The sequence below is a fragment of the Gambusia affinis genome, linkage group LG02 (assembly GCF_019740435.1).
Source record: "Gambusia affinis linkage group LG02, SWU_Gaff_1.0, whole genome shotgun sequence".
NCBI classification, from domain to species: Eukaryota; Metazoa; Chordata; class Actinopteri; order Cyprinodontiformes; family Poeciliidae; genus Gambusia; species Gambusia affinis.
In genome coordinates, this window is record NC_057869.1 from 19,224,548 (window position 1) to 19,248,339 (window position 23,792).

Consider the following 23,792-nt stretch of genomic DNA (forward strand, 5'->3'; position numbering starts at 1 on the left):
CTAAAAGCAACGTGTTTAATGTGTCACTTCACTTTAAGATTGTTTCATTTATATTGCTCTGTTTGAATGTCATCACTAAAAGAGTTTCCATATCAAGACATCAAATAGTTTTGCCACAGTAAAAGCTGCCAACCATAGATACTGCCACTGACTTTTCATAAGTGCAGATCACCCAAAATAAGCGCCATGTATGAGTTTAGTGTTTCTGAGTGAATGAAACTGAAAAAAACTTTATCTAACCATGCAAATCAACTTGTTTTAATATTAATTATTATCTTAAAGGGACAGTGCAAAGTTTCAAAAGAGGGGTTGTGTGAAGTATCAGAGTATTATGAGTGGATTGTCCATCTTTGGTGGAGTGTTGGTGTCTCTGCTGGACAGTCCATGAAGTTGTGTCCTTGTCACTTTCCACTCAGCAGGAACTAGGATGTGAACTTCCTGTCTGCTTCTCCCCTTCTTCTTTGTGTCTGGTGTTAGTTTTTTGTCTAACCAGTAGCTGTTCAATTGTCTGCATATCAATGTCATCTTATCTTTCTGGAAAATGTAAAGCACATTTCTGTGGCATTCACTTTTATCTGGTGATTTTAAATATAGCTCTAGGGACAGTCTTAGCTGATCTGTCAGATTGGTGCAACAAGCATCCCCAGTATATTATTATATTGATACAAAGATGTGTTGCATAAGCTCAGTATCTTTATGGCTCGCGCTAATAATATATTTTGAGGCTTAGATTGTTTCATACGGCTGCAACTTGGGCACTTCCTGAAACATTTTGCAATAAATATTACTTCTTCTTTTATATTCAGCTGAACGTTCATCTGTGAAAATTAATGTTCTTGCAAAGATTACCATCTTACCCTTTCTAATCAGCCACCCCCTTGAAGTGCAAAAAATATCCACTAGCTCACTGGGATATTTGTTTATTCAAAGATTTTATAAAATATTGTCTTCTGCAAGTAAAATACTGACAGCTATTTCACAGAAGAGCTTCAGAAATCTGAATTATTCTTTTTTTTTCCCCACCAGAGGGTCTTTTGTGGGCTCTAGTGTCCCTTATTTGAAAGTAGGCTGACAGGAAAGGGGGAGAGAGAGAAGGGAAGACATGCAGCAAACGTTGGCCGGGTCCGGGAATCAAACCCACGACCGCCGCATCGAGGACTGAAGGCCTCCAAATGTGGGTCGCACTGTCCCCTACGCTACCACAGCATGCCCAATTATTCTTTAATCTTTAAATCCTGCATCAGAGCTGCGTGTGAAAGACAGTAACACCTGAATGGACTATGTGACTTTTGGCTGGAGCCGATGTATGTAAATGTTAAAACGTTATCCAAAACCGTGTTCTGTGGACGTTACTGTCACTTCTGAGTTTCAGGCACTTTTTCTGACTTTAATTATTAATCAGACGTCCATTTTTCAAGGTGGTTGCAAAGCCTGTCAAGACAAGCTTCCTTTTTCTTTCAGCAGAATTTATATTTTACTGGCGACTGATTATGTTGGTGTTATTTATTTTAAAGTTTGAAAAAAAGCTTGTATAAAGAATATTGTCGTTGTCAGCAGATTGCCAGGTCACAAATAACAGGCTCACCACAGAGCTATTAAAGTAATCTTAATATAAACACATTTGGTTTCACTGGAAGCATTATTTTCTAGACAAAAAGATTTGAATACGTTATTGTGGTTTAATAAGACAATTTTATTCTTCAGATTGCTCGTTGAGCTCATTTATACCTTTTATCATATAGTCAGACTCTACAATACAGCAACAAACAAGACATCATACACATCGCTTAATGTTACAGATACATCACACCCTGAAGAGACGAGCTGCACAGTACGAGGGTCGACTCTGATTATAATCTCTGACTCTACACATCTGTGATGTAACCCATTCAGATAGTCATAAATATACAGATAATGTTTTATTATCCCAATAAAAGTTTTAATAATATAAAAAAACGTAAATAAAACCTGTTTGGCATGATGCTAACTCATGGCACAATGCTAATGGCTGACATAGGAGCTCATAAAGTGCACTTCTGAGGCAGATTATTGCAAAAGTAAAATTAAATTATCGCAGCAGGGTCAAATTAACGTTTCTGAACATGAACTTTAATTAAGAGGCAGTCGCACATAAATACAAGGTTAATTTCTGAAATCAGAGAAAGGCCTGAGAGGTGGAAAAATAAATAATAAATCTGTAAGGACATGAATTTTGTTCAGGACATGGACCTGCTTGTGATCTACAGTATTTGTGTTTAGTTTAATCCTTTCAGCTGTCTAGAGGTCTAATATGCATGATTTGATGTTTGCTGTTTTTAGTTACTGAAAAACTTCAAGACCTAGATGTTTGCAGGAGAATGAAACATGTTTTTGACTGTAAACATGAAAGTAAAGCCAGGAAATGGTTTGATAAGCACAAAGATGGATGATAGGTGGAAACAGGTTCTCATTTAGTCTTCCAGTTTTGTCCACTTATGCAGTATAGTGCCCCCTCATCATTTGGTACCCCATTTCATATCCATATGACATCCATACTTCCATTCTCTAAATCCACTTAATTATGCAGGGCTATATGGGGGTTCTTGCATGTCTCTAGTGGCCAATATGCTCGAGGCGAGGTACTCCCCGGGCAAAGAAACAACCATGCACACACACACACACACACACACACACCCCTACACGCACACACCCACTCCTAGGAGCAAGTTAGTGTCCGCTTAGCATAACATGCATGTTTGTCGGTGGTAAAATGAAGAGAATCTATGCATGGATCAGAAAATACAAACTCCACACAGAAAAACCTCTGGTAGCCTCTCTTTTCTGGGAGGCAACAGTGCTAAGTTATCACTCTTTATCATGAAGTATGTTAGCAAACTGGAAGAAAAGATTCATACAAAATGCTAAATTCTCAGGTGGTCTAACCATATTATTATCTAGAGGAATTATTTTGTATGAAATCTTTGTACAAAAAAAATGTAAATTACCATAGAGCGAAATGACAAATGAATACACTGACCAGCTGCCTTTGTAGCTGGATCGCAGAAATAACAGATCCAGGACGGGAACAAAACCATTTTTCTCCCTATCCTCCCCAGAGCTCAATGGCTCTTGTTGATGAAGAGGAGCAGCATTTCTTTATCATTATGATGAAGTTCCTCTCCTTATGTTTAGGGAGGAGCCATGCCTTTAACTTAATGAAATTCATTTCAGCCACTTGTGTCATGCTCCTTGTTCTTTTAGTTCCGATCCACTTCTCATGACTGCAGGTGACGTCTTGAATGCAGATGTCCCAAAAAGTGTGAGGTTAGCCTTTAGCCTTTTCTCCAGTCCTGCTCAGACTGGAGAAAAGCCAAACTTACTGCAGATGAAGCTCTGATATGTCAAACCATCTCCTGCTCCATCTCACTAAGACTTGATACCAAGATACCCGACCTCTTTCACTCAAGGCAGACTCACTCCAGCCCAGAAAAACACCAAAATAAATCACTCCTGCTTTTAGCTGTTCCCAGAATGAAAACAGAAGTGTCCAGTCTTTACATAATCAGCCTAAAGTGAATTAGTAAAACTGACTTGTTCTAGGATCCCTGACAGACAGTTCACTAAAAGCCACAGAAAGAGCAAGAGTGACTTCATTAGTTTTTCATAGAGACATGATGACTAAAATTTAAAAGTAGCTGAGTCAGTCTGGGATCTTATTAAAAATTAATGGATATCATGTATTTTTATCATGCAGCAGTTACAGCAAGCATTTGCCTCTCAGATCACTACCTAACAAATACATTTTAAATCAATTCAATTCTATAATTAATCTGTCTAGTTTTTATGAATGCAGTTCTGGTTTTAACAGATTTTAAATTATACACAGATTGACTGTATTTGACAATTAGGCAACTTCTGACAGCAACTGGTTGTGCTTGATTGTATTTAGGAGTTTCAAAACAAAGACAACACCACATTATTTAGATTTTTTTTTTTATCAAAAAGTTTGATAAGAACAAAATTATGTCGATGTTGAGGTTTTAGTATGTCAAAACATGGAAAAATTCAAAATATAGTAATGTCTTTGCAAGGCAGTGCAAACGAACAACAAAAAAATTCACTACCAATAATTTTTCCTTCTGCTTTCAAAGTGGTCCAATGGTTAATCAGTGACCTGCAGTTTTGGACACTTCCACCCTCATTGTGTCCTTACAGTAACTAACCTTTAGTTTATGAATAGACTGAGAGCACAATCAGAGGAAGAAATGTATCATTTCCTCTGAAATAATAGCAATTTATAATGATGAACTTCACCCCTCTTTGTCTCTGTATGGAAAAACCAAGAACGGCATTCTTACAATCTTTGAATCTGTATGAAAGTTAAAATTATGGCATCTTCAACGCTGACTTGCAACTGAAAATTATGATCTTCTCAATTTTACTACATTCTCAGCCGAGTAAGTGTTACTGCAACTTGAAACATTCATACAACTCTGAAACGCCGTGGTTGATTCACCTGGATTTGTTTGCGACTGGACTTGAAACCGTGTCTTTGTGGTAAAAGCTCCCAACCTGCATGATTGCCCAGATCAAAGTAGATCTGGAAAATACATGGACTGTTTCCACATTTTCTCCCTTCTGCAAAGCTTCAACTCTGCACATTGATCCTCATTTGGATAACATGGTTGCAATCATTTAATATTTTGGACCAGAGCCACAAAAAATGTGCTTGCTAAAACGAAAGAGTCCTCAGGTCTTCTCACCGTGGGGAGGGGACTGCTCTCTTTGAAAAAGCAGGGTCACACCCTTCCTGAAGCGGTGGTCCCTCACACTGTAGATGATGACATTACAGCAGCTGTTTCCGGTCAGAATCCAGAAGGCGAGAAAAGAAAAGTTGCACCACGTGTATCCCACCACATTTCCCAGCACAAACACCGCGATGGGAGAGAAGGATGCTGTGAAGGCAAATGTCAGTATGCCGATTGTCTTTGCAGCCTTGATGTCTGAGAATGATGGTCTGTGGGAGCATCCTCCTCCTCCCCCTCCGTCGCTCAGACTCCCCTCGGAGAGCAGTTTGCGTTTTTGGGTGTATCGGCGAATGCTTGTGAAGGACACAACATTAACTGCTAATGTGCCGCCCAGAAGTATGAAGTCGAATGCTGGAAACAGCAGCAAAATGTTGGCATCAGGCGGGAGTTGGCCTCCAAACAACAGTGGGGCGTAGTTACACATGCGACTGCACTCATTGTACTCCAAAGTAAAGTTGCTGCTGAAGATGAGAGGAGCGAGAGCCAGCAGGAAGCTGGCTGCCCAGGACAGCAGGATGAGGAGCAATGTTCGTCTTCTGGTCACCAGCGCGTCTTTGTGGAGCGGCCACAGGATGGCCACGCTGCGCTCCAGAGTCATCAGGAAGATGGTGTTGATGGAGACAAAGGTGCATCCCGCAAACACGGGACCAATCAGCATGCAGGGCTGCCAGGGGCTCTCCATGTCACTGAAGGATGCCGATGTACCACCCTGGTACCACAAGGGAGGAGCGCTGGTCACCATCAGAGAGATTTCAGTGAAAACAGAGAAAGGAACCACGACAACACCCACCATCATGTCTGCTATGGCCAGAGACACTGCCAACAAGATTGACAAAGAAAAAAAGCATTATTTAGTTTAAATGGTTGAGAATCAAGCTTTTAATCACATCTGGTCAACTTTATCTTATGAGAAAAAAAAAGAAATACAAGATGAAAAAAAAACTACAAAGTTACCTTTCAAGTAACCTTGTGGTGTTCTCGACTGCCTAGTTTGCACAAAGACTGTTAGAGTAACCACATTTCCAACCACAATAGCAAACGCCAGGCTGACCATGAAGGCCACAGCGAGGGTGCGGTTGAGCATCCCACAGCAGCAGAGGGTGCAGAGGGGTGGAAGTGACTGGCCCGAGCCATGTCCCGTCTGCGCAGTCGCAGTCAGGTTAAACGGACAGTCAGAGGTCACCAGAAGAGCTGCGGTTCCCACGGGAAAGCTGGTGTTGGGAAGCAGCTCAGTCATGGCCCAGAGTGGTAATAATCTCTGTGAAGTGTTGGCAGGAAACCGGCTCAGGAAACCATGATGTAAAGTGGTTGGCCTCCCTGGAAAAAAATAGCAGAAAAAAAAATTCATAAAAAGGTATTTTCATTCACTTTTGGCTAGATTTTGATCATGTAAAAATCATGTGGTGGTCGATTTTAGCTATATGTTTTCTTGTCTATTTTCAAACAGCCCAGATAATTACCATTCTTTGCATAATATATATCAAGAGAAACTGTCACATGAGAGCATCTAGAGGTACTGACACCACATCTACTTTGCTTAACGTGATCAAGTTGTTTGTAACTTCAAACCAAAGCTGTAAAATACAAATTAGTATTTAATTTATTGTGAAGTGCACACAGTGACTTCAATTTTTTGTTACTACTTTTCTCAGAACTGCACCTGGTCCTTTACAACATGTTTACACAAACATCATTTATATTTATCCGTTGTAAATGGCAAAGCACTTTCAGAATCTCTCAAAAAGCTTTTAGCAAGAAAACCAGAACTGTAGAAATTTATTTGAAAGTAACATTTTGATAAGTTTCTTATTTGTTTTATGCATCAAAGCATTAGTCTGAGAAACCACTTCTTGTGACTGACAGATTTGACGCCTTGGAAATTAATATCTTTTTCTTACATGAATTAAGGAGGTGACAAAATGTTCTCGCAGAAGACAGAAATAATAAGAAACAATGAGTCTCTTACTATGTTATGTCTGGGCATGGACTATATTCAAATTAAAAGCTTCTGTCACACTTATTTCCCTTCTTTGCATGATGGTGTGTGGAAAAGCATCCGCTACATTGGCCTAACAAGTTCCCTTCATGAAATAGAATCAAGTGAATTTTGAGAAATATCATGTACTGCCATATATTTAAAGTAAGGGTGTAACTTTTTAAGTTATTCCGTTTTTATTCTTACATACACAGAATGTGTGTGTTCATGGTTAGTGAGGTTAATTGTTTGGGATTCACAGTGTTCAGCGGCATCAGGGCTGAATATGTTACTGTTGCCACAACATCAGTATCTTTTTGTTTTGTTTGACATATAGATTGATAGAACGACAGAAAAGGATGGACTTTTCTGTCAACTGAATATGCCTAAGAACCAATATTTTAAAGAAATGTTTTGAAGGGCTATTGTGAATTATAATCTAGTCTAGGGGTACCCCTTGGTTTTATTGTCTGTGTATTGTGGTTACTTGCTATTCCTTGACTCTAACGCAGTTTGAGGCATCAATCCTGTCAGTGCCTAAGTTCAGGACCAAATGTCTTTCACAGCTGACAATTAAATACACGAGTCTTTCCATCATCTGTGTTGTTCAGTGGGCTGGAGAGCAGGAGGGTACACCCGTCCAAGAAAACACACGGTAACAGGAACAGACATATTCAGACCAGGGCCAAAACCAAAGCAATGGTTGTGGTTTGGCTTCGAGCTCAAGAGCAACTCAACTATTTAAAGAATTAGAGTTCAAACAATCACAGAAATATGCTCTTGCTAAGCTGTCATGCTGTTCTGTATTTCATGAAAATCCAGAGAACAGGTAATATATTATTACCTTCCACCAAAGCCTGTGTTCAGTCTAAACCTCACTTATGGATAATTGTCTTGAAGTTCGTGGGAGAAAACAAAAGAATATGACAGAAAGCTGCATTTTCTTTCTTATCCACACATGTTTGTGATAAAACTGGCTTCAGATGAAGTAATGTGACTGTAGTATAGATGCAAAAGAAAAAGAAAATCACCCAGCAGCAAATTTCTTAGAACAAATCATTTCACGTGAAATAGTTCTCACACATTATATGTCAAACTTTGCGTGATTCCTCTCTGACAACACAAAAATAGACTTATGCCTTATCCATATGTTAGTCAGAAGTCCTCCTTCTGACTAAAATCTAAAGGAGGACTTCACATATTAGATGATTTCCATTGTGTATGTTAATGCATTGTAAGCTACATTCTTTGTTTGAGTTCTTAAAATAGACAATTAGGATTGTTTTTAGAGGGAAACTCAACTACTTGCAGATTTTAGCTACTGGCTGTGGTTCTTAACACTGGCAAATCTTTAACAATAAAATGTAAATTTTCATCTTTCATCCCTTTAAAATATACTAAATAACAAAGTATGGATAGATGCCCATTATTTATCTAATTGTTGTGCATTAACTTTGTACTATAAAGTTGTATTTTTCTAGTTCTCAGCAGGAAATGAATGAATGAATGAATGAATCCACCTTATTACGCCCAGAGGGAAATTCATATTTCAGTACATTCTGTCCAAATAGAAAGGTGCATCCTTATTTGCCAAATGCTACAGTGTTAAGTGCAGTGGAAGTGGAAACTACTTTTTCACCATATTAAATGTTCAAAAACTAAAGGAACATTTTCACAATTATTGTCCCTGTCCTTTGATATTTGATGTGTTTCCTCCTTCTCTTTCTGCCCATTTTGTGTCTCAGTTCCGCAAATAAAGAGCCACTCATGCCACAGAAACCTTTATTAAAAAAACGTTTCCCTGTCAGACTGGCCACTTCTGACTATTCTTGATGTTTCTCTGACTGGGAACACAATTAGATACCAGGTGCAAAAAGAATGATCTGCAAAAGGGCATACTGCTCTCCAGATGTTGTAACATCTGCCAGATGTTACAACAATACAATTGATCCACTTTATAAGTGATTCAACTGAGCTTGAATTTCGTGTGCAATTTTTAAAAACAAATTCTAATGTTTTGTTTCTATTGTTAAAATAAGTGACCTTAAGATAGACCAGATTTTTCTCAGGAATCATGTGTCAAGAAAAGTGTGGTGTGAGGTGAGGTAGACGCCGTAGACCCAGGTAAGTGGAGGGAAGGCAATTTTAATAATAATTTCAGCTTCAACAAATCTCCACAAGATTCTGGCCTGGCCAGGGCTCACACCATCATTCACAATTTAATAAGATTTCATGATTAATTGATTAGTTTGTCTCCCAGTTCACTAATTACTTGGTTTTATTGAAAGGTGTCAGGTATTTATAAATTAAATAGTCTGTTTTTGGAGGCTTAATGTTAAAATGTGCAGCCTCTAAAAGGTTCAACACAAATATCACCACAGGCATTTTTTTGTTGTTGTTGTATTTCTGTGTTTTAGATTCATTCGATGTAAAAACCTACAAGTAATGTCATAAAAGAGCTTTTGATTAGATTTCGACACTCCAAAGGAAACATTTTATCTCTAATTATTATGTCAATGTTGCAAAGCAAAAGTAAAATGAAGAAATGTGTTTGTTTCCTGTTCTTGTTCTTGTACACTCACATGTCTACGTTCAGGATGCCCACTCTCATTATGGTCTCAAAAATATGTGCATAGCTCCTAGTGGGCTGTGTAGCTGCCCAAGGTGAGATTACACAGAGCACTCATGAAATCACACACTGATTGGCTGATTGACTGATCCTATTTTCTTTAGTTTGACTTCTCATCACAGTAGCATTCAGAGAAGGCAGCATGATATTCTCCAGCATTCAGGAAAGACTCCTTCACTTGGTGTCCTGACGGAGTAATCTATATGTACTGAACGTTTTGTAAAAAATGTTCCCTGCTCACGTTAAGTACATGCATGGTAAAGACTTACCTGAATAAGAAATGCTCCTATTCTATTACATTTTCCTGCTTCACAGTTATTGCCACCTTGTGAATATGTGTGCTATACCTTTAAATAAATTAGGCTTTTACTGTGGAAGACCAATCTTACTTCAAGCCATCGTCTGCAGTGAGAGTTGGACATTTGAATATTTTTTAAGCCAATTCATCATTTATTGATATTAACAAACATCTCAATGGTATGTTCTCTTGTTGCTCAAGTTTTCAAGAGTGATTACGAAAATTAATCTATGTGTCAAGTCATGCTATAACCCAGGAAATTATAGGGTTTATTTCTAATGTGGGTTTATTTTAGATCTCTTTTAGGGCGTTGAGAAAAGTTTTACCAGTAAACACTCTGAGGAGAGAATGGGATGTTTTGTTTTAAACGCTCAGTTTAGTTTCGTTGTATTTCTACCGCTTTGTTTTAATGTGGAACTTCATTAGGAAATAAACAAAATCCGCAATTGCATAAGCGCTTAAAGACTTTCTAGTTTAGTTCAGAGAAAGACAAATCTGATTTAGACTTTTTGTTAAAATATTTTCTATTAAGAAAGAGGAAGGCAGATGATGAGGAATTCCAGCAGTTTCTTTTATTCTCCATGAATTGAGTTTTCCAAACAATGAAGAAACTCATCAAGGCCAGGCCTTGAGAGAGCTGACTTTAAATATACAAAGAAAAAAAATAAACTTCTGAATTCATGAAAAGCGTGGAGTGGGCGGAAGGGGAAGGCCTTGCAGCTTGACGTCAAATCTATTTGAGTTTTTGACTGATTCACATTTCTTTGAAAAATCCCTTGTGAAAATAATTTATTTCAAATAGCAGACACTATGTGGCTTATCTCTTTTGTTTTTGGGAATGCTTTGAGCAGTTTTAGGCTTTTTTTTCTCTATGAACATAATTTGTTTACTTATTACAGCTCATTAGAGTGGAGAAACAAAAAAAAAAGATAATTGTTTGTGAGAGGACAGACAATCAGCCTCATTTGGAGGTTTCTGCTGTTACGTTGAGTAAAGATGACAAGCGGAAGTCATCCCTGTGGCAGAACCTCAGGCGTGGAGTAGCTAACAGCAGAGGCAGAGCACACACACACACACAAGCATCCTCCCCGTGCACGCCTGCACACGCACACCCTCAAGACTTGCAGCTGTTAGAAAGATAAAGTCTTCACAACCAGTGGACAGACAGAGATTTAACTTTGCATGGACTGAGAAATGCAGCATTTATCGCAGCTTATGGTGACACAATATAGTAAAAAATGTCTAATAAGTGAAAGTTGTAGGGAGAATATGTCTGCATGTGTTCAGCTGCAGTTTGGCTGCACAACATTCTTTTAATGAACTTTTATTTTCAATAGTTTTATCCTAAAGAAATGCATCTTAAAGAAATTCTCAAGCGCTCACACCAAACAAACACAACAATGCAGAAATCAATTTTCAGTGTTGCACTTAAACAATGTTAACAATATTTGCTTTTATCAAAATGAGAGAAGTTGCTTTAAAAATAGAACTTCTTGTTCTTTGGAGAACTTTGTGCTTGAATATCTGTTTTCCATGCGTGCAGTGAATGAGATTTGACAGGGCTTTGTCCCTGACTGACGGGTTCGGGCATTTGCAGGAGGACCTCCAGGCCCCGGTCAGGACTCTCCGGCCAGGTCTCCCACAAACACACAGAGGTCATGGGTAGTACTAAGCATGCTGGACGGGTCAGCACTGAACCGCCCAAGGCTTTCTCTGCTGCAGCATGCAGGCTGAATCTGGACTTTCTCTTCACATCTTGGCCTGTCATGCTGTCTGTGCAGGTTCCCTTTGTGTTTGACAAGTGCACACAGACACAAAGAAGCTTTCATGTTTTTTTTGTTCTTTTTTTTTTTTTGAGTCTGTCACCATATTCTGGTCTTGCTTACATTTTTCACATCATTCTTGTGCTCACTGTTTAAATAAACAACATTGATAATATTTTTTCTTTATTGCATGAATAATCCCTTTGTGCTTTCTATTAAAGCATGCAGGTCATATATTGTACATGTTGACATATAAAATTAATTGTTACAAAAGTACAAACACGCACTAGATAATACTTTATTTCAAATCAGGCCGAATGACATTCTGTTTACATTTTTAAATATCTTTTTAAATTACTTATGAGCTTCAACAATTGAAAGATACAGAGTTCATTTGATGTAGAAAAGCCACCTAATAATAATGTAAAAAAAACTAAGATTTTAATAAATACATCACTGCATGACTAACAATATAATGTACACTTACCAGATTTGCTTGCAAAACTCACATAAAATTATTTTTACCCATTTGTGTGAATACATCGAAGTGAAAATTAAACCACCAAAGTAAGAGGAATAAGTCAAAATCATTCATTTTCTATGGTAAACAGTGTATTTTTGGAAACTAGCAGAAAAAAAAAAAAAATCAATTCTGATAATCTTTCTCTCTGAAATAGCATCTGAATTCTGAAAATATTAATCAACTAACCAAAAATATACAATACTATTACTTGTTTCAAAGTGCACACAGTCGAAACTGTTACTCCTTCATCCACCAAACATATTCTAGTGATTATTGAGCATTGACAAAACTAAAATAAGCTTTTCATACTCAAACATAAACTTGCAGACTGCAATTAAACTCCACTGATTAGAAGTGAATTGACAGCTGAAATGAGTTAAATGAAAATGTCGTCACACTGACCATGTGCCTGCCTCTTCCTCCCTCTCAGTGACTCCTGGTCTCTTTAACACACTGGTGACGGACATCATCACTGCGCCGTGTCAACAGCAGCAACACGACCCAATGGACTGACATTACAAAAGACTCCACCCAACAGTTTAATTGATGAAACATTTCAGTCTTAACACATGAGGTTTGGTTATTACTTTAGAGTGATTTTCATCAACTCTGAGTAATACAAACGCAGTAAAAATGGGCTTTCTTAAAACTTAAATTATTGTTTTGAAACCTTGTATTAACTCATTGGATTATCACAATGTAGGTCGTTGTGATAATCCAATTTATGTCTGCCTGTGCCAGCCGCAAACCAATCAAATCAATGCTTAGTACTGAATTATTTGGCGTTTTAAGTAGCTCAGTATCCAAGCAGTCACTGGGGATAAATATAATTCTTGAATCCAAATTACAAAACACACAACATGATGCAACAGATAATAAATTAATCTAACTGGAACATCTTACCAGCATTTCCACTGTCATCGACCGTGGAGCATTTGTGCAGACAAAGGTGCATAAAAGAAAACACAATCCAGGTTTAAAGTGTCGACTTGGTGGAAGTTAAATCCAGTATGAACCTCTCCGGTAGCAGGAGGAAGTGGAGCTCTGCTCCTCGTGGTTCGTTCTCCAGAGGAGCATAAAGCCTCTCAGAATCTCCAGCTCTCTGCTTCTGTAATTCAGCCTCTCCCACCTCCCTCCTCCACCTCTCTCTCCTGCTTCTGAAACCTCCAACCACATCTTTCCTCTCTCCTCCTCACCCACCTCCTCGTCACACACACACACACGCACACACACACTTCCCTGGAGCTTCAAGGTAAAGTCCACAGTTGTGTTTTGCTTCTCTTTCTTTTCTCCCACATTTGCCCTGTGATGTGCATCCCTCCACTTTCATCTCCTCTGCTGTCATGTTTAGTGTCTTTGAGGCTTGAACTCTTCTTTCACTGTCACTGCAAGCCTCATTGTATAGCTCAGTCTCCCCTCAGCTCATAGGGAAGCATGTTTCCTTTGCTGCAGACTTTTATATTCATCCACATGTTCAAACTGTGTAAAATTAATAACAGAAACAGCAACTAATGAGAGTTGACTGTCTTAATGACGTCCTCTCTTGGGGCATTTGTCCAGCTCTTCTAGGCTTTGTAGTGTCCACAGCATCCACATTATTATCTCAGGAAAGCAGAGATAACTCTGCTCCCATGAGATCCTGCCTTTAAAAACAACTGGAAAAAACTGGACATCAGATTCAAAGATCCCAGTGCCACACAGATGCAGAAAGTCAAAGTTTCAGCAGGGCTGTTTGAATGCTGAAGAAGTAATTATGTGGCCAAAGTGAAGCAACATACAGCACTGCCCATGCAGAACCGTGTTATGTAACCTCCATCCTCAAGCGTTTTTGTAAACCTGCCAAATAAATAACCAGAGGACATGTCCCCTTGCTGTAGAATAAGGGTCATGCTGTATATCTGATTCTGCTTTCCAACAAGAACTGACCTGGCCTCTTTTTGGAGACGTATGAAAGGGCAGAAGCTTGTTATTGTACATCATGGTTGGTGGCACAATTCAGGAACATGCTGCAAAAACACTTCTGTTAAAAGTCATACCAGGAATAATTTAATACAAAACAGGAAACATTCAGCTGAATAAATTACATTTGAAGCCCCGGGGTTTATAATGCATGTGAGTCCGGTCAAATTAGACTAATGTTACATTACAGACCAAAACATAAACCTACAGTATATATAGATATATATTTCTTCTTTCATGCATGTACTTTGGGTTATGTTTTAGTTTGTACCTTTCAGTGTGGCTCTGTTAACATAGAAAGTCACAATGCAAAGATTTACTTTGTAAAATTATATATAGAACTCTTCAGGTATTAATTTTACCTGGTAAAATATCCAGTCTTTCAAAAGAAAGAAAACTGTAAATCTAATAAGCATAAAAGTAAAGCTGCTGTCTTTCATAGATCATCTGAATATTTGAGGTATCAACAAATGTCCAACTTGTGTCTGTAAACGTGATTCCAATATTTATCAGAGCAAAATGTCGTAAACTTGCTTCCACTTCACAATTATCCCTTGCTGTGTGTTGGTATATCTTGTAAAAAATCTATGTAGTTTTAGGATTTGGTTTGAGAAAATGTAAAAATAAATAAATAGATAAAAAATGGCATGATTTTCTGCCTTCTATGCACATGATGCATCTTGCTTTATTTTGAAGAGGTGAGCAAATGAAATGTCTACTGTTGCCATGTTTATTCATTGTGTAACCAATTGGTGACATGCTAACAAACTACAGTAACTATCATGTCAGATGAGTGGAAAACTCCTTGAATTCAGGAGTTAAATACATTTATGGGATCACATGGAGTCTGAACCACCTGAAACAATGTAGACCATAAACTCAAGACTTCTAAGAGGCGTGAGCAAATTTCTAGCTGAAGAGCTCCTGTATGAAATCAGGCTGGGAATGTTTTTGCCTCAGGTCAGCCATGGCTGCAATGCTTAACACCACCAGAATGAAATGACTTCATTTGAGATGAGTGCCTGGTTTTTTCTCATTACCAGTCATGAGCTCAGGCTGCAAAACCATTTAAAAAAGCTACACCACTTTCAAAAGAACCAATAATGAATCTTCTCCCTCAGTTAAAACTCCAGTTTTCTCTCAGTGATATTCCTCACATGTGAGTCAAATTGAGACTGACTGTAGAGAAGAAAAACCTTTGACCTCTGTACATGAATTATCTCCATACTAATAAGATACACATTCTGCACAAGGCTGAATATGTTATTATCCATGACCCAGTGTGCTTAGCTTTTGATTTTCCAATTCTTGAAAGCACCATTCACTTTTTATTGCTTTGTTTTCTATTTGTAAATATCAGTTTTGTCACAATTTAGTGTTTTAATGATATCTTGTAAGAACAATTATTATTTAAAGATGAAAAACAAGAGTAGAACTTCTTTGTGACTTTAGTGGTGCATTGCGATTTTTTTCTTCTTCCTTTTTTCTGTTTTGTTTAAGTAACAGGACTTCAAATTAGGTTGAATTATCTCCCATTAATTACGAAACTGCAAAGCCATTCCGTGACCTTTTGCATATAAATATGCAGTGCAGGATTGTTGGACTTTCTACTTTGCAGCCACTTTCTGTCAAACTGCTGGCATATTTAAATACTGCCAGGAAAATAAAGATACACTCTGTTCTTGTTTCATGCAGGAAGACCTAATGAGGCAATATTTGCCTTATTTTCAGTAAATAGTTGAATGCACAGTAAGCTGCAACCTGTCACTTTCCTGTCTTTATTTTCAGTAAACTGTTATGCAAAACCATGATATAAATGGCACATAAGATTTTTTAAATTTCTCTTTAACACGAACTAAAAGGAGGTGAACTAACTTTATAAAATAAAACAAGACAGAACCTTTCTTATTGCCCTGTTTTGTTATGTAACATTTCCTGATTCTTTATTTTACAAGAGAAGCTTGTATTGTTCATGAATTGCACTTTAAAAGTTTTGTGGTATTTTCATCTCATTCTAACAATTTAGAGACTATTAAACAGACCAAAGAACCTGTTGCAAGATTTTGCAATTTCACAGCTCATTTCGAAATACTGGGAATCCTGTTTTCATGTGCCAAGCAGAAATTTCCAGATGAGTCTTTTATCTTTCAACAGATATAAATATTTCAGCACCAGAAATGCACTGAAAAGGAGAGGCTACAACCATCACTGGAGAACATGCTCGCTGTCAACAAGGAGTAAGATTAAAATATTTATTGCTTTGCATCACAGAGGAAATCTGAAAGCAATTATCTTTATTTATAACATCAAAAGGCTTTGCAATTTAGATAAATATAATTCATAGAAAAGTATAAACTGAGTTAAGATTATGCAGTAACATTTGGAGATCTTGTGTAAAATAGTTTTTACAAAGCCAAATTTTAAATTCTCAGCAAAAATCTGTTGCCTAAACAGGTTAAAATGATAATAATTAATAACCTTGATTTTTAAGTAGTTTATTCATCAATGCTTTTTTTTATATATTTGCCTGATTTTTTGTCTCAGCTGATCCACATGAATAAATCCAGTAGATGTCTTCTTCTTAGTTGACTCTGTTGTTATTTGAAGGTATTTCCTTGCGTTGGTCCTCCTGACCACACAGACCATCCTGGCGGAGGAAACAGTCAAAGACTCAGGTAAAGCAAACATTCACTGCTTAGCTCAGCGTTGACAAATATCACAACTAAAAATTTTATTTTATGACTTTTGTGTTTATTTGATTGGCAACAAAGTTTGTATGAACAAGCTAGTTTGATCTATGAAAGTGCAGTTTACTGTTTACCTATGATTTGTGTTCACTTTAAAGGGTGGAAATATGTATGAAACATTTATCACAACAAAAAAAATCATAGTAGAAATAAATGTAGGTGTTTTGTGATGTATTTCTTACTTCAAAGTATATTTTTCTTACTTGAAATTTTCAGCACTGTTAAAATGTTAAATATTCTCATCCTCCATTAATATGCGTTAGGAACACACAAGGTGTTAAAGGCTGTCCTAATTTTTTCAAACGACTGTATCTTGCTTAATCCTGATATAAGTTGTTCCTCTTTTCTACCTCTTATTTATTTTGTTCCAGAGGTTTTCAGTTGTGTTTTTATTTCTTTAGCTGGATCTGTTTCAGGTTTGGGTGAGTTCAAGACCAGGAGAAATGAGAGTTTTAAAAATGTCTCTCATTTGAGACAATAAATTTTGTCTTAAACAAGACGAGAGTAGACAGAGTGTTGTGAGCTTATTGTATCATTTAGTGTAAGAGGTGAAAGTAAAAGTGTTGCATGTGACTTGTTGATGTCTATTGCAAAATACATGATAGTCTACAGATTTACTGACTTTTTGCAGTGGACTCTGAATTGGAGTTGGAGTTTTCTCTGTCAATTTGCTTTGCAGGATTTAAAAGTTTCACATGCATAAAAAAAGTTATTTATAAATGAAAAGAATTTAACTATTTGAAGAAACAGCGTGTAACTATTTCAAAAATGTTTCTTCCACATTCGTTAAAATTGTCACTATTTTTAGATATAATATTTTCGCAGATTATTTATTTTATGTTATGCTGTCACAACATGATAGTTATAACAAACACTGTTATAAAGATTGCATCAGCTTCTAGCAGTATTAGGTGAAAAATGAACCCACTCTCAAAATCTTGTTAGGCATCAAGCTAATAAAGTGATTAACTGGTTTAACTGCTTGTAGGAAGAAATCTTCTGCTTTGATTAAACTCACCAAGGAAGAACCAGCACAGATTTAATAATCCAGAGAAAATATTCAAGATGTTGCCGTCACTTTGAAGAGACAATCACTTGAACCTCGATTATCCCAGACACAGAAAGGAGAAGAGGATCAAACACACAGAGATGGGCTTTGTTTCTTCTTTTCTGTTTATAAAAAACAGAATGAAAGAATCAAAGCTTTTTCTTTCAAAGTTTAGACGATCTAATTAAAATAGAGATCCATGCGATAAATCACAAGCCAGGAGTTACGTCACTAACCATTACAGCAGATAAAGCTCACAAAAAGCTTAAATTTATTGGCTTTTTTGTGGGGAGAGAACAACGATAGGCTCCCATCCCAAGTATTATGGAAAATTTTAAATTGGTGAATAATTTACCTCTCATTGCAATGTCTCTAGTATATTATAGACTCTGGTGAACTTTAAACACAAACAATATGTTCATCAGCATAGACTTTTATTTCACTTAAAAACCAGATATTAATTACGAACAAACTTTTATTTAAATACAAACCAAAACTAAACTGCTGTGGATTTTGCAGTTTTACGTTTTTCACTTTGAAAGGCAACTTAAATAAATTATAATACATATTTTATTTATTTGAAGCATATTTGTTTTTATAGCTGTTTCTTAAATTTTTGAGTCAAGTTCATTTTAGTTTTCTTTGCCCACGGTGCTTAATTTTATTGTACTTGGACATCAATTGTTGTTCTTCAGATTTTTTATACATATTTATTTTTATTTTTTTACTTCTTCCATATTTTTTACTTTCCTTTTTCTAAAGTTAAGATCGCCTCCAGCCTGTGCTTCATGAATGGGCCACCAAGCAATCAAGAGACGTGATATTTTAATTTTATTTAATATTTTTTTTATGAGAAAATGTTTTCAACTGGAAAACAACATAAAATTCTAACAATAAATTAGCTAAACGTGGTTTTATATTTTCCCCTCCAAATTAGGTTTCCTTCGTTTGAAGCGGATGATTGGTGGGACGTTGGCCCCTCACGTCCCCTGGCAAGCCATGGTCTACCTGTCTGACAGCGTGCTGGATGGCGGGTATGCAGGTGGCGCTCTCATCTCCGACCGCTGGGTGTTGACGGCTGGAAGGAACCTCTTTATTAGAAAGAGTCTACAGGACACTCAGGGAAAAGATCCTGTCATCCCAAAAGTGTATTTAGGAATCTCACAAAAGGCAGAAGCCGACGCCTCCAAAGAAGTCGCTGTAGACAAGGTGAGGAATTGGATTCATCCATCCATTTTCTGTTCACCCTTTGTCCCTAATGGGTTAGGAGGGTTGCTGGTGTCTATCTCCAGCTGCATCCCGGGCGAGAGGCGGGGTTCACCCTGGACAGGTCACCAGTCTGTCGCAGGGCAACACAGAGACACACAAGACAAACAACCACGCACACACACACTCACACCTAGGGAGAATTTAGAGAAACCAATTAACCTGACAGTCATGTTTTTGGACTGTGGGAGGAAGCCAGAGAACCCGGAGAGAATCCACCATGCACAGGGAGAACATGCAAACTCCATGCAGAAAGATCCCGGGCCGGGAATCGAACCCAAGACCTTCTTGCTGCAAGGCAACAGCTCTACCAACTGCGCCACTGTGCAGCCCTGCTTGGCTTCATGTTAAAAAAGGACTTTAAATACTGATAAGGAGACATTTACTAAATGTCTGTCATTTTTGGGTTAGTTAATTTAAAAGGAATATAGAAAACTAGGTATTATTGCCCTTCTTTTTATTTCATTACTGTGCCTATGTTGCATTTCAATTTTTTAGAAGATGGAATAAAATTACTTTAGATTTTAAGCTTCAGGGTTAGTGAGACAAATGACATCCAGGAAGGATATATGAAGTGATTTATGAAAGGAAGAGAAACATTTTTGTACTTTCATCTTTCTCAGTTCATAAACATGTTAGACTTTAATTCCTTTAGGCTTTCAAACCTTAGTTTAAAAAAACTTAATATAAAAGGGAAAATTATTCTTATTTTGACTTGTTCAAAACTTGTTCGCCTGGGAAAGTATTCAGAGTGAAACATTGCTTTAGGTAGCAAAGCTCAGTTTGTTTTGATAGCTTTGGAATATGAGATTAAATGACTTTTTTATTACATTCTTTATAGGAGAACAGCAAAACAAAGGAGATTAAAAATAAAAGATATTTACATTCTCCTCCTGTAGGTTTTTCTTCATCCAGGTTTCCAGAATCAGACCGACTGGGACAACGATCTGGCTCTGATCAGACTTAAAGAGTCTGTAATCATGACTGATAAGGTCACTCCAATCCCCCTCCCAGAGAGAGGTCAGGACCTGGACACAGTTGTGGGTGGGTCAGGGGTCATCGCTGGCTGGGGCTGGGGGATCCACCTCACCCCTGCTACATCTCTCAAATACCTTGTCCTCCCTCTGGCTAATTACTCCGACTGTAAAGCAGAATACGACCGTACCACACACACCCCGAGTCTGGATGACAACATGTTCTGCACCAGACCCACAGAGCTTGAGGAAAACATTTGTTTTGGTGATGCGGGAGGCGCTCTGGCTGTCAGAGATGCTCAATCCGGGGACGTGTACGCTGCGGGGATCCTCTCCTACGACAAATCCTGCAACCGAAACAGCTACGGCGTCTACATGAAGATTTCTTCGTATTTACCTTGGATCCATAGAGTCATTAGAGGAGATACAGAGAAGTCGTCTGCTCTCCGCTCTGATGCAATGGCTACAATGTACCAATAGCAGCCACAGAGCTTCAGGCTCTCTTGCTTTAATAGATGTTTTGAGAGAGAAATCATTGCATTGTATTGTGTCAGTAAATAGATTTAATTAATGTCTGTAGATTAAATGTTGTGACAAGTGAAAACATTGGATTTGATTTACAGAGTCTTGTCACAAACCTACAGAGTGGTAAGTAGGCCACACTAATAATGCATTTTGGCCTTATTTCTAAGTTAGTTTTCATTTGACATATTTCTGAAACAAATTTCAGAAAGGGGCATACATTGAAATATGTAAATTTACAAAGGCTACAGAAATGACAAACATAAATCCATCAACTGCTTGCTTCTTGTGTGTATGCGCTCGGGTGGGAAAAGTTGAAAAGAGAAGAGCGAAACATGTTTTTATATTTAGGTCAGAGCTTCTATTAATCTTTTGTAAAATGACCCAAGGGTTTAATTTAAGAGCAAGGTTTGAAACAAGCTATTTTGAGTTGTAAAACCCACCAGTAATTTGTGTAGAAATGAGACCTGCTGAAGCTGAAACCAGATATTTTACTAAACACCAGGAACTAGCTACATGAAGGAACTCCAGGCCCTCTCTAGCCTGGAAAATATTTCAGATCCTCCGGAATCAAGTGTGACTGGGATTTGAGATGACTCAAAAGTAGATATCACCTGAGAGGAAACAAAGAAAATCAGAGCAAAGAGGCAAAGTGAGAGCAGCAGAGAAACCCAGTAAAGAAAGCAGAGATGAAATATTACGGTTAATGGGTCTTGGTAGAGCAAGAGGGATGGCTGATAAACAGAATGGAGAAGCTGAACACATACGGGTCTACTGACCAACAAAAAAAGACTAATATAAATATAAAACTACAAAATACTCAACAGAACTCAAGAAGGCACTTCAAAACTCAACGCAAGTTAATGGACAGAGAAAAAACTTAGAATAAAACAACAAAAATGATCTAAGTACCAACACAGGTGACGACCAATAACATAAACAGCTGAATATCCTGCTTACAGCGTAATCTAGGATAAGTTAAAGTCAAGAGACGGGCGAACAGACAGAAGGAAATGAGGCCTAATTGGTTAATAATTACATAATCTGTCCCGAATAGACAGAATATTCTATCTCCAAAACACTTTGCATTTCATTTGCAATTTAAATGTGGAGTATTAGATATTTTCCATGCACATATTGTCAGTTTATAACATTATTAAGTAACTATGTTACCTACTTCACTTGTTAAAACATGCTGTTTAAATCAAAAACAACTCAAATGAAATTTGACTGTGTTCACACTCTGCACTGTAGCAGCTCCAAATGTTAAGACGTTGCATCATGGTGCTGCTGTCCATCACTTGAAAGCAAAAGTTAACGATGAATTAAAAGAGGCCGACATTTTTCAGAACCTTTTGACTGCTGCCTTCAGTACCACCACTTCAAAGATATTTCTGCCATAAATAACAAAGTGTCTCAACAATAAATACCACGAAGGTGTTGTGATGACAGCTGCCCATCCACTTCATACATTATGATTGGAGAAGATGAGGGCAAAAAAAAAAAAAATCAAAGTGAGGACTGGTTCCGTCCCGCTGGGTGATTTAATTCAGTGTTACGTAAAGACAGACCAGCAGATGGTCTTTGTTGTTGTGAGTTTTTCAGTCTGTTAATTACACCTCTGAATATTTAGACAACACACAGGAAAATGCTGCTAATCAATTTTTTGTTCATTTTTTTTAATCAGTAAATATATCCAATTGGTACATTAAGTTACAAACCTTTGTTTCTTCATCTCATCTCTGTTATCGCCCTGCTGGTTTTTGATGTCTGACCTCAGACGTCTTCCTGCCGGTTTTCAAAACTTTGCAGACTGGGTACATCTCTCGGCTTTGCCGTGTTTCTGCTGGATCGTTTTGTGCAAAAGCCTTAATTAACTTGGAAATCCATTTCCTCTTTGAGTCCAAATTGTTCAGGCGCTGCAGCTTCAAATGATGATTTCCCCTATTTTGTTTTGAAAAGTGCTTTTATATTGGTATGCAAAGCTGTTTAGCTCCATAACAGTGTCTGTCTGCTTTGCAAAACACATTAACTCTTCATTCTTATCCAACAATGTTTATTCCTGAGGAGTCACTGTAGCAGACCTGACGTTCAAAAGGTGCAAATCTATTTTTTCTCAGCTTCATTTTAAAACCGGCCACTTCTTTGCTTTTAAAACCTTTGCTGCATGTCAAAGGGCCAATCTTCTCCATTTGCAACTTATCTCACTTTGTCTTGTTAAAAACAAAATCTCTTTTATATTATGTTACTACAATTTCCGTGACCAATCCACTGTTTATCCATGAATTGCATATAGTGATTTGACATCAATATGTTTATATTTTCTAATAAGAAACTGAATATCTAAATAGAAAATAATCTGGATGTACTGTATGCAGCGCCTTTCCAGTCACACTGACCCGTCAAAGCAAACAGAAATAATTTTGGTAATTCTAGCTGCTCTGAAGCAAGAGATGTTTGGTTTCATTTAACCTCTGATAGTAAGAGAAAAAAGATTTATGTGTCAGTTTTTGGTGTTTTTGGTTGTAGTAAAGAACATTCACTCAATAGGTACCAAAACAGATAATTTTATTAGAAGTTGCACACACATTAAATAGAACAACACCCCAGAAATGCAATGAATAAAAATATTAAAACTAAATAAGTCATTTTCAAATAAACCCAACAAAAAAATCTTAGCCTGTGATTTGAATGTTGTCATCTTCTGATAACAGCCACAATTTATCCAACATGCTTGAAAAAGAAGAAAACAGAAGGTGGCTTTGAGATAGTTCCTGCAGAAGCATGCATTCATTGTGTTCCCTTTTTTTAGCCAAAGTTAAATTTGTGAAAAGTTTTTTTTTAAGCATTTCTGAAGCGCAGCACCAGAGTTTTTCCTCTATTGCTTCTAAAATATTAATGTCCTGTCAAAGCCTATTACTTTCTACCAGTCTGAGTGCATTTCTTTAAAGCACAGACTAAGGTCACAACACATGCAGAGTTGTTCTGCAAGAGGAACCAGAACTTCAGACTTGCAAGCAGTGTTCTGCAAACATGCAGGTAGACGTTTAGGTTTGTAGATTTACTGTGTGTGTTCACAAAATGTGTTTCATGAGTTCATGACAATCAGTCTTAAAAGGCTTGATAAACCTTTCTTTCTTTTTTTTAACAAAACCAAAACAAATTATGTGAAAAGATTATTCCCATGTGTGAAAACCTTTGTGAGGCTAAACAATGTTTTCACCAGAAATCAGATGAAGATCCGGCTGTGTGATGTTCAATTATATAAGATAATTACACACAGACTGATGTTTTCAAACCT

At 37.4% G+C, this 23,792-nt stretch overlaps 2 protein-coding genes across 3 annotated transcripts; one reads left to right on the top strand and one right to left on the bottom strand.

The window, feature by feature from the left end:
* Positions 1 to 3,138: 3,138 nt before the first annotated feature.
* On the bottom strand, positions 3,139 to 13,042 carry LOC122822364 (trace amine-associated receptor 13c-like). 2 transcript variants are annotated; one of them, XM_044100987.1, is made up of 3 exons: positions 12,879 to 13,042; positions 5,742 to 6,104; positions 3,139 to 5,603 (listed from the first exon to the last, which is right to left on the bottom strand). In XM_044100987.1, exons 1-3 carry the CDS (start codon positions 12,928 to 12,930, stop codon positions 4,729 to 4,731), a joined length of 1,290 nt encoding a protein of 429 aa, XP_043956922.1. In that variant the 5' UTR covers positions 12,931 to 13,042; the 3' UTR covers positions 3,139 to 4,728. The 2 variants fall into 2 exon arrangements, with proteins under 2 accessions (XP_043956922.1, XP_043956932.1); XM_044100997.1 differs by lacking the exon at positions 12,879 to 13,042 and adding an exon at positions 9,345 to 9,418.
* Positions 13,043 to 16,052: 3,010 nt separating this feature from the next.
* Positions 16,053 to 20,990, top strand: LOC122822376 (haptoglobin). The gene is made up of 4 exons (XM_044101002.1): positions 16,053 to 16,171; positions 16,542 to 16,609; positions 18,667 to 18,938; positions 19,895 to 20,990. Exons 1-4 carry the CDS (start codon positions 16,152 to 16,154, stop codon positions 20,447 to 20,449), a joined length of 915 nt encoding a protein of 304 aa, XP_043956937.1. The 5' UTR covers positions 16,053 to 16,151; the 3' UTR covers positions 20,450 to 20,990.
* Positions 20,991 to 23,792: the final 2,802 nt, after the last annotated feature.